The sequence below is a fragment of the Neolamprologus multifasciatus genome, chromosome 15, assembly GCF_963576455.1.
Source record: "Neolamprologus multifasciatus chromosome 15, fNeoMul1.2, whole genome shotgun sequence".
Taxonomy (NCBI): domain Eukaryota; kingdom Metazoa; phylum Chordata; class Actinopteri; order Cichliformes; family Cichlidae; genus Neolamprologus; species Neolamprologus multifasciatus.
This window is the reverse complement of record NC_140453.1, coordinates 40845073-40856988: the sequence shown is the minus strand read 5'-3', so window position 1 is coordinate 40856988 and position 11916 is coordinate 40845073. Positions and strand designations below refer to the sequence as shown.

At 40.4% G+C, this 11916-nt stretch overlaps 1 protein-coding gene across 1 annotated transcript in view; it reads right to left on the bottom strand.

The window, feature by feature from the left end:
• Positions 1–2388: 2388 nt before the first annotated feature.
• tnfrsf21 (tumor necrosis factor receptor superfamily, member 21) overlaps positions 2389–11916 on the bottom strand; it is a 73582-nt gene continuing 64054 nt past the window's right edge. The window contains exons 5-6 of the mRNA XM_085132985.1: positions 6096–6348; positions 2389–4496 (exon numbers count right to left, since the gene is read on the bottom strand). Of these exons, the coding sequence (XP_084989111.1) occupies positions 4267–4496; positions 6096–6348 (483 nt within the window). The 3' untranslated portion in view covers positions 2389–4266. The remainder of the gene's footprint in view (positions 4497–6095; positions 6349–11916) is intronic.

Here is an 11916-nt window from a genome sequence, read left to right as displayed (position 1 = left end):
TATTGAACTGTATAAGATAACGCCGTAAATATGTGTGTCTGAGTCTTCTATCAAAACTTACAGCTATTTATATGAAGTTGTACAAAAACGCTTTATTTCGTCAAGACAGTGCGTTTCCTACGATTACATGCATTTGAATGGGGGAATTCACCCAAAACAAAGTATAGGTTTACATTATGTGAGTAACTCGAAAACCTTAGTTCAAACAGCAGCAAAACCTGTTTGCCCAGCACAGGGATATTAAATTCTATAAGATAACGCCATAAATATGTGTGTCTGAGTCTTCTATCAAAACTTACAGCTATTTATATGAAGTTGTACAAAAACGCTTTATTTCGTCAAGACAGTGCGTTTCCTACGATTACATGCATTTGAATGGGGGAATTCACCCAAAACAAAGTATAGGTTTACATTATGTGAGTAACTTGAAAATCTTAGCTCAAACAGCTTCAAAACCTGTTTGCCCAGCACCGGGATGGATATTGAATTCTATGAGATAACGCCATAAATATGTGTGTCTGAGTCTTCTATCAAAACTTTCAGCTATTTATATGAAGTTGTACAAAAACGTTTTATTTCGCCAAGACAGTTACATTCATTTGAATGGAGTTCTGAACAAAGTATATGTTTTCAGTTTGTGAATATCTCAATAATTTTAGCTCAAACAGCTGCAAAACCTTTATGCACAACATGGGGATGTTTAATACTATAAGATTAAGACATAAATGTGATTTTCTACGTTTTCTTTCAATAGTTACAGCTATCTTTATGAAGTTGTACAGAAACTTTTTATAGTAGTCTCAAGCCACGCCGTTCACCTTTGGTTTCGCTGTTTCGCGACCTTTTTTTTGGTGAATTTTGACTTCTTCTTAGTTTTTTTTCTTACAGAGCATTGTGTTCTGCATTCTAATTTGCTGTAGGCCATTGTCAGTCAATCTCATGCTGTGTTTCCTGTACAGTACAAAATCACTCAGCTTGATAAATTTATATAAATCTTTCATCGGTAGCAGAGTGACTCTCAAGTTCTGTACTGTTTCTCAAGTTTTCTCCCCGACAAACACAACGTTGACAATACCTTTTGCACCGTCAAAGGCACGGTGCCTTTGGTTTTATTCTATAATACTGGACCTTTTTTTCTATGAAGATTTTGTGGCGAGCTCAGACAAGGAGGAGACAGAAGTGTCGCTTGGTCTTTCTTCCCCGAGTTGCCAGGGAGCACATCTGGCTTTATTAGAATGCTTCTTTTTACAAAGAACAGGCAAAAAACCCTCTGGTGTAGCATTAGCATTCACCAATGACGCTCTCTCCACCTGGAAAACACACGGTCGCAGAGAGAGTGTCGCACTGTAACGTGACGCCGCCGCCTAGAACAGCAGAACATAGCTGTCAAACCCCAAACAGCCCTGACCCGATACAGTTTGAACTTTGAGAGTGTTTAAACAAGAGAGAAAAGTGTGAAAATGTTAATACCTCTCTGAGATAAATATATAACGTGTGTAGTGAGGGGTTTTACAGCCTTAAAACATCTATAATAATTGTAAAAAAAATTAAGTTGGCTTATTTGCGGACTTGGAACATAACTCCCACGATAAACAAAGGACCACTGTATTTCGCCCAGACAATGCTATTCTTACTGTTAAACGCATTTCAATGGCATTCTCGCCCGAAACAGAGTGGTTTTCCATTTTGTGAATAACTGGAAAGTCTTAGATCCAACATCTGCAAAACCTGTTTGCACAACATGGTGATGTTGAATTCTGTAAGATTCAGCCATTAACATGCTTGTCTGAGTCTTCTTTCAATACTTACTGCTATCTTTATGAAGTTGTACCAAAACGCTTTATTTCGCCCAGACGAGGCGATTCCTACTATACTAATTTCAATGGCGTTCTCGCCAGTGTAGTTTTTCATTTTCGCTTTCAGTTTGCCAACTACCTTAGAAGAAAGTATGTAGTAAAGCAAAGTAAGTTTACAATAAATTCTTAATATATGCACACCAGTAACACCCCACAAGAATTGCGGTTTATGAGATGCTAGTTGGGCGCTAGTCTTAATCAAGTCTCAATCAAACTCAATCAAGACCTTATGCTTGTCCATTTTTAAAACCCCTTTTTCTAAACTAGTGAAACAACCTTTACCCAGAACAGTTTAAGCCGTCATAACTTATAATGTTGTACTCATACTGATCAAAGGAGCTTGCAAAGAGCTTGCAAAGAAAAGCGTCTGGACTTCTTTAAGTCTTTAAGTCCAGACTTAAAGACCTAAAGAAGTCCAGCGTCTTTACTCATACTGATAATGTTCCACTTTAAGCAGCAGTCCTGCAATATAATGTAAACACTGAAATTTACACAACACCTAGTCATTTAAATGGACACAATTACACGTAAATTTATGACAAATCTTTTAGCTTTAATTTGTGGATTTTAAGCAGTTACGTAGTAATAAACTTACTGGTTACATGTGTGAAATTTGATGATCAGCCACTCAATCTGCATGTGGATCAGAAAATAAAAAGCTCACATCGTACAGTTATCTAGGATAAGGGCAATGGGCACGACTAGGATTTGGGTTTGATTAACATGCACCATTTACCATGTTTTACAGTACCTACTTGCAGCACATGTATGGCAAAGCTTTTAAAAATGTATTCAAATTAATTTCTAAAATAAAATCCAGTAGTTTCTGCAAATATGTCAATTTAGCATGTGAATAAAATGAAACCAAGCCAGTGATCTGGTGGATGTTCAGATGTTGAGAAAGCTCACAGAGTCCTGGAACACAACCTTAACTCTTTTTCATTCAGTCAGTATTTTTCATCTTTACTCTGGATTCGCATATCTCTGCCCTTGCAATGCCAGCCAGTGAGAGATCAGGCGTGCACCAAATGTTGATGTGTTTTGTTGAGTGGAACGTTGAGGGAACAGAAATTGCATTTTTTTTCCTGTTACATCATATAAAAGAGCCAAGTAGACAGACTTCAAGTAGATTATGGAGTATGTATATGTTACATCCTGGTGAGCACATCTGTCTGAATAAACAGAAAAATTCATACATTGTGACAGAAATATAATAACCAATAAAATCAAATGTTAGTTATAAAACATTAAAGACAAAGTACAACATCTCTCTCTTAATGGAAAATAGGATTAGTGCATCATTATGACATTTTCTCATCAACTAAATGGTACAGGTAGCAAAATACTACCGCATAAAAAAGAAAAAAAATCTGTTGTAATTTATCATTTTTACTCTAGCAGTGAAAAACTCAGGCAACTCTGTCTGATTGAAAACCACACTGACATGAAGCTCCAGAATGTATCAAGAACACTTTATCAAATCTACATTTGTTGAGGCAACTAGGGGTAGCTAGTTGAGGTCTGCATAAGTGTACTAGTCCAAGTATTTCTCCTCCCCATGAATTCAAAGGTGGCTGAACCTTTTCAGACATGGTTTCAGTTCCAGAGAAGCAGACTGCTGCCGGTCAACGCAGTTAAGCTTCCCGTTTAGTTCAGCTTTTTTTTTTTCTCAAAAAGAGTTTTTGCAGAACCATATATCAGAACATTAGACAAAGTTTCGAAGGTCATTTTTTGAGCTATGGTTTTGGTTGCCGAAAAGCAGGACAACCATCTAAGTAATGCTGCTCCCTGCTGGTGGTTACAGTAAGAGGGAGGGAGGAACAAAGCTTTGGAAAGTTCAGGCACATGACTTACAGTTAAACCTACACCTGGGCAAAAATATTCTTTACAAGAACCCTAAAATTAAAGAATAATACCAGCATCATTTGAAGTTATAGCTTATTTACCTTTACCATGTTCATTGTTAAATGTAACGTGTAACACTTGATCCATGTTAAAGGCATGAGAAGCCTGAACAACAGGCACAAACTACAAATTTCTTTAGACATGAAGGCATGAAGACCATTTCAGATAAAGAAAGTGCTACGTGTGATTTTCTATGGAGTCCATTTACATCTACGCTACTTTTCAACCCAGTATTCCTCTAAATTAGTTCATCGTGGTATAGGCTGGGTTGTTTTAAAGGAGTACTTGTGTATTAGAAGAACAAGAAAAGGAATAAAGTAAAGATTTTAAAGAGTCACTGGAGGTAGCAGAAACAGACCATGTTCAAATGAAGTGGCATGATGACAGCTTTTTAGATGAAATGCCACCCAAGACTTAACTGGAACACAACATTGTATTCCTCCCTCGTACTTCTTTTTATTCTTGTGCCAACTCCAGTCTGTGCTGTTTCCTGATCTTTCCTCTGCTACAAGAGGTCAGGGAGATGGCTGTACACAGAGTCCAGCAGCTTCTGGCTGGCCTCCTGACTCTTCACTCCTGCAATCTCAAAGAGCCTGTCCAGTTTGTCCTCAGCGGCTGGGATCTGTTCGATGATATGCAACTCCTCTGGGTTCAGGATGTGCAGCATGTCGTCAAAGATGGGCTGCAGGTCACATGGGTCCAGACGCACCTGTCGGAGCACTGTGTCTTTCTTCTCTGAAAGACAAAAAAGAGACAAAGATTATCCTAAGCAATGTTCCCTCTAATTTTTCATGTGTCTGAGTGAACACACAAACTCCCTGAGCGATCCCTTGGACCAGTGTGAGCAACAGCAGACGTGTGCACTGTGGTCACGCCAGCATCGAATCCATCCAAGTTAGATGGTTTATTAAAATAATCAAATTACAGCATTTACATTTATGTTAGACTACTTTTAATTAACTGATTTAGACCACTTAAAATGAAAATTATAAAACAATCTTGTTCATGACCTGTTTAGTATGTTATTACTATTGGAAGTAAAAATAACTTGAACTCCAATTTTGAAAACAACTGCCTTTCTTTTTTCTTTTTTAAATAAAGCTCTGACTTATTATGAGTATGAGTCTGTGGTCTGGGAGAGAGTCCTGTAAGTCTCTGTCTGCAAAATACAGTATATAATGACCAATGTTGGGCAATTAATTATATAGTTACTTCTTCAAAAAAGTGACTGAGTTATGCAAACAACAAAGTTTTTTGCAGCTATTTACCGAATAATGCAGCCAAGCGTTTTTTAAAATAAGCATTTCAAACTATTTACAGAACAATCAGGTGTTCTGCATCAAATAATAATAATTTCTGTCCACTATGTGGACTGTAGGCCTGACAACAGGAGATGTATGACTCCTGTAACACCTGTAACATTTAGCAGTCGCCTCATTGTTCTGACACACACAACAAAACTATTGACTACACTACACACTAACTACACAAGATTTGCGCTAAATGTCGCAAATCTCTCACATCTAAAAACACCGCCGTCACTCCTAAAACTTCCCCCTCCCTAAACAACTAAATGCCATGTTGCCATATCATTCATTTTTTGATTGGTCGACATGGTACTTTTTTTGATGAGTAGGAAAGTTTGTTTCTTTATTTGCTTCTTACCTGCCATCCCTTTGTTGTTTACAATTGTGTTTTATTTAGTTACCCCTCGTGTGTCATAGTGGTCTGATCAGCCATTATATGTATGTCATTTCATGTCGAGGTCAATTATGTTTGTTTGGGCAGTCATTTGGTTTGTTAAGTTTGCAGTTTTTGCCTGAGTTGAGTTTTGTTTATTTGACCTCTTTTATGAGCTGAACATTTATTACTTTTGTAAATATGATTTTGGGGGGTTAAATAAATAAAAACCATATTTTTCTAATAATTCCTGGGACTCCTCCTGTTTGTCAACTTGGTCCATCACATCAGACCAGAAATTTCTTCTTTATCTTCATTTCAGGTTTCTAAGATTTCAAAATATGACCCAAGATTTGTTTTGGTGAGCCTGTTGTGGTCTGTGGGTGGTTTTCCTCTTTGTGATTACACACTGTCACATTTCAAAGCACTGGCAGGTCATGTGGGACCATCTGTCCTTCTAGTTTAGTTGAATATGAAGTGCAAGTGGATACTTCTGGAGGATGCACCAGCAAATGCACCGAGAAGTGCCACTAACCAAGGGAAGCTGGGAACTGCAAAGGCGTTCCTAGACCACCAAGCACCGCAAAAGCACCAAATGAATTGAACCATCCTTGGAACTTAATTGGAATAGATCTGTTTGTGGTCATGTCTCACCTTTGGTAATGAAGGAGCCATTCCTACTCAGGGCGGAGTCTTTGCTGGAGGTAGAGTCGCAGCGAAGCAGGGGCTCCGATTCATCAGGGAAGAAGCCTTTGGTGCGGTCCACTGGTGACTGCTCCAAACCCATGCCACTGACCCGGCCCATGCTACTGTTGCTGGCAATGCTGATAGGAGACTCTGTGGGCTTCTGGATTGGACTGTGTCTATTGCTTACATTCCCTGAGGTCATCAGCTGGTTGACGTCAAACTGCAAATATGAAGGAGGAGTGGAAAGTGAGGAAAAGAAGAGGAAGATGATGAGAAGGGGAATTGAGAAGAGGAAAAAAAACATTTTAGGAGATTGGTGGAAATGGCTCTTAACGACAATATGATTGATGATATATGGCACAAAGGTCCAGAAGATAATGACCCTTAGTTGAATCGCTGAAAGTGCAGAGACATATTATATTTATGTAAAGAAGATGTTAAGTTTGACAGGCTTTTACAAAGAAACTTTGAATGCAGTTGCTGGAGAAACTCATGATAAGATGCAATGTAATAACACCAAAAGGTTCCTGGCTACAGCTGACTCCCATTAACAAGATCTGAACATTTATTGGCTCAGAATGTCTGCTGCATGGTCATCAGTTGAACCTGTACCTCTCTTAACCTGAAGATGCCGCTAAGTAACATTTAGGTAATACAGAACTATATATGCCCAGTTTGCACAATATAGATAATCAGAGTGTAACCTCCAGCACTGCTATAAATTTGGGTATTAACATATATGTCAAATTAAATACTAGTGACGCTGGAAAGCTAGAGAAGTAATCTTCTGCTTCCTTTGTCACTAGCCACAGAGGTATTGTTAGGCTAATAAAGGGGAGATGTAGCTGTCAATGACTGGCAGAGAGAAAATCAATCAGGAAGGAAAAGCACACCGAAAATGGACCTCCAAGAAAACATCTGATCCACAAAACAAGACTACTCATTAATATGGCTTGAATGCCTTGCAAAGAAAAAGCCATCATCCTAAGCTGAGTCATTGTAAGTGCTAATACTACCACCCAAATTATGGACAAAGGCCAAACTGACTTTTTATGTGAATAGTTTTGGATGTTTATCAGTTAGAATGATCATTACATCATTTGTTCCTATGTTCCCTGGTTGCCAAAACTTGAGAAAGTACAATCTAGACTTCAGAGGGTTAATAATGTCCATACTATCATTTTAGCTGGCCTGGGAGTGATTTTCCATCTTTCTTCTTCTTCTCATGTTTTTCCCTATAGTTGCACCACTTCTCTTCCCCTCAACCCTTCTTCTTCTCCCTCTCTCTCTGTCTTTAGTATGGCAGTAGACCTGTGGTTTGAACTAGTACCAACTGGTTTTTGGGATGAGATCATGAGAGTACTTGTTGTTTTTCACAGCCCAGGCAGGCCTAAAGGTCGTTGCACAGGTCATTTTACTCACCACACACACTGGAAACGGTCTGAAAACTAGATGGGACAACAATAACACAAACTGAATTAAAGTGCTTTAAACTCAGCTTCTTTCTTCTTTGTTTTTTTTCTCCATTCCATAATGTCTGGGCCGATGCGCTGCAGCATGACACATGATGTTAACGAAACAAATGCGCTCTGTTTGTCTAACAAAGGCAAGTTTACTTAAAGTATATGCACAGACGCACATATGCACACAGTCTCAAAGACACACTGGCTTTCATACAAGAGCACTAGAGCAGAACAGTTTGATGGGGCAGATGGAGCGAGATACATCCTCACAGGATGAAGCATTAAGGTAAAAGGAAGTCACCTCAGTGTAATAGCAGATCTTATTCTGGCTGCTGAATCTGCCAATTCAATGCAGTTTAAACATCTTTCATTTAGTCCGCCACTTCAGAAAATATATACTGGCCTGAAGTTTTTCACAAAATTTTCTGAAAAATTAAAACACAACTACATAGGTCCCTGGCCAGCCAATCACCCGTGAGTCCTGAAACGCTTTGATTTCGATAGAGGAAGGCGGGGCCACATGAGGCCAGGGGCCGTAACACCCCTCCCCTTAAATTACCAACTATGTTGGGCAAAAGGAGATATTAGGAACTGAACAAAAACAAAGAACAAACACCACAAAACATGTTTACAACCAGAACAGACCATCAGCCAAAACATTTTCAGACCCCTTTTTGTGGTGAATACTTAAGTTGTATTCCTGCAGCAACAGAGCCCAGCGCATAAGGCACTGCTTATGATTAAACATGCGAGCAAGGAACACAAGTGGGTTGTGGTCAGTGTACACAACAAGAGGTAACATGCTGGACCCCAGGTATACATGAAAGTGCTGAAGAGCCAACAACAAAGCCAGGGTCTCCTTTTCAATGGTGGAGTAGTTTAACTAATTTTTATTAAACTTGCGGGAAAAGTAACAAATGGAGTGGTCCAAACCCTGCAAGTCTTCTTGCAACAGCACTGCCCCAGCCCCGACAGCACTGGCATCAACCTCAAGTTTGAATGGTCGCGTCAAATCAAGTGCAGCCAACACAGGAGTGTGGCAGAAGAGGGCTTTTGCACTCTCAAAAGCATCTTGACACTCACTTGACCATAGAAACTCAACCTTTAGGCTGAGTAGGTCAGTCAGTTGCTTGACTACAGAGAAGAAATTTTTACAAAAGTTTCTGTAGTAGCCCACCATCCCTAGAAACCTACACAACTCACGTCTGGTGCTAGGTATGGGGAACTCTTTAATCACTGCCACTTTTGCATCAATGGGCCGGACCTGTCCACGTCCCACCTCCCTGCCCAAGTACGTCACTGTAGCTTTGGCAAACTCACACTTAGCTAAGTTGAGAGTTAGAGTAGCTTGAGCCAAACGGTGAAATACCTGGCGTAGAGTTTCCAAATGCTCTTTCCATGTTTCAGTATAAATTACTAGATCATCTAGGTAGGCACTGCAGTTGGACAGGCCACGGAGGACTTTATTTACCAGCCTCTGGAAGGTGGCAGGAGCATTACACATGCCGAATGCCATGACTATGTACTGTAGAAAATCATCAGGTGTTACAAAGGCAGAGATGTTAGAGGCACGCTCAGTTAAAGGGACCTGCCAGTAACCTTTAAGAAGATCTCATTTAGTGCCATACTGAGCAGTCCCAATACTGTCCACACAAATCTCAATTCTTTGGAGAGGATGTGAGTCAGCCACAGTCACAGAATTCACCTTCCATAAGTCTGTAATAAAACGGGGCGAGCCATCTGGCTTAGACTCCACTATACAAGGTGAGCTCCAGGGGCTTTGACTGCAACATGGCTTAGCTAAGCTTCTATGGGCTTCTATGGGCTAAAAATGTGGTCATAAATATTTTGTACTTGTAAATCAGTTTTGTACTTGTTAATCAGGATTTGTGTGTGTAAAAAAGATTTGTATGTGTAAAAAGAATTTGTGTGTGTGTAAAAAGATTTGTATGTGTAAAAATAATTTGTGTGTGCGTAAAAAAGATTTGGATGTGGACTTAGCCAAAAAAAAAAACCCTGCAAGTTACAAGTGTCGGAGGGGCACTTTTTTGAACTGCAGGTCCTTGAAGGGTAATACAGTTTGTAGCTGGAGGATCTCTATATAAATATCCGACAGCAGTTAGGTCCCCTAACTTTCAGCAGCTGTTGAAAGGATAAAGTTGTGGTATGTCAGTGGTTAGAAATACCATTATTAATTTAGGATTAGTTTAACATAAAGTCAGGGCTGACCCGGGACCATTGCTGTGAGTCACAGTGCGCAGCATAAAAGTCCTTTCACATCGGACGCAGGATGTGCTGCTAATGCTATGCTAACTAAAAGCAAAGGATCCAGAATTTGTTGCGCTGGCTGCTGAGCTCTGTGGGTTTTTACAGCAGCTCTACCTGTACTACATGCATCTGCTCCTTGTCGTTTCTATCTCTGACTTTATGTCCTCTACAAGAGTTTCTGTTTTTTTTGCTAGTTCTTCAAATGTTCAATAAAAACATGTATGCTAATTCATAACGAAGAAAGCTTTGTAATGAAGAACCAAACCAAACTTGAACGACCACAGACAAGAGTCCAGTTTGGTTTGGTTCTTCATTACAAAGCTTCCTTCGTGGTGATGAAGGAGAATGCTGGGTTGGCATGTAAAAGGGCATTTATTCCCTTCAAAGACCTGCAGTTCAAAAAAGCGCCCCTCCGACAGCCAAACCCATCTGTTCTCTGATTGGATTGTTACATTTGTGATTGACATGACATTGACCAATCAGATGAAAGGAAGAAAAATAGGGTCAAAATTCGTACTTGTAACTTGCAGGGTTTTTTTTGGCTAAGTCCACACAAATCTTTTTTATGCACACACAAATCTTTTTTACGCACACACACAAATCTTTTTTACACACACACACACACAAATCTTTTTCACACACACACACAAAGTACAAATATTTATGACCACATTTTGAGCCCACAAACCTCCAGTGTCCCTTAAAATACGCACAGGTTTTAAATCAGATGGATTGTCTGTTAGTGATACTGAGCCATCAAAAATTAATGGTTCGAAACAGGGGTCCGGCACCTTACCACCACAACCATGGACGTCATTACAGGCCTCAGCTTTCACAAAACCCACCCCTTTGCGTTGCTGAGCATTTGATGTTTTGCATTTTAAGGCTAAACAGTCAGCAATCACATGTCCAGCTTTATGACAGTAAAAACATTCACGGTTTTCCCTGGAACCAGACACTTTAGCCGTGTGGGGCTGTTGCACAGCGCTAACCCGTGGCTTCTCACTGCCAGTAAACGAGGCTTTATGAGTGAGCACAAACTCATCAGCAAGAACAGCAGCAGATGCGAGCAAAGTCGCTTTCTGCTCATTTAAATATAGCACAATACACTCAGGAATGCATTTCTTAAAATCCGCTAACAAAACTAACTCGCGCAAAGTGTCATAGTCACTCACTTTTGAAGCAACGCACTGTTTATCAAAGAGAATCCCCTTTTCTCTAGCAAACTCTACATACGTTTGGGTCAGCAATTTCTTCTGCTGGCGAAACCTCTGGCTTCGGGGACTAACTCATATGCCTGCGAAACAGCTGTTTTAATGCACGCATAGTCTAAACTGTCCTTTAAAGAAAGCGAAGCCACCACCTCTTGGGCTTTGCCAGAGAGTTTGCACTGTAACAAAAGAGGTCAAATATCACTAGGCCACTGCAACGCACCAGCGATATGCTCAAATGCTGCAATGTATCAACCTCAGTTTCTCTAAAAGTGGGCACTAAAGAAATGCACTTACTGATATCAAAAGCAGAAGCGGACGAGGAGGTGGAACCGGAATTGTCAGCAGAGGTAGACGAGGCTGGTGGCTGAGACTCCAGCTCAAGCTTTCGCAGCCTAACGGCTTTGTCTGCCTCTATCTCCAGCCTTCGTATTTCAAGCTCTAGCTGAGCCCACCTGTTCTGGGCCTTCTCCTCAGCCTCCAATTGGAGACGTGCCAGCCGCACTTTCAGCCGAGCTCCTTCTCTGCCTTCTGAACTCCCAGAGAAGAGTGGATCATAGCGAGGAAGCGTGCGCGGCGTTTTTCCCCGCTCATCCCCCTCGCCATCCCCACAAGAACCATTCTTGTGGCCCTCCTCAACTATGGTAGCTTGGCGTGGCACACCAGAGACCACAGGCAAAACAGGCGCTTGACTCACACCAGCTTCCACCAACTTGTCCACCACTAAAGCTTTCAAATCACACTTACGGAGTGTGATTTGCAGCTGAAAGTTATCCACAATTTGCAGCAAATCATTTTTACGACAGCTATTAATAATCCCAATAGATGGGGCATCTATAAAGTGCT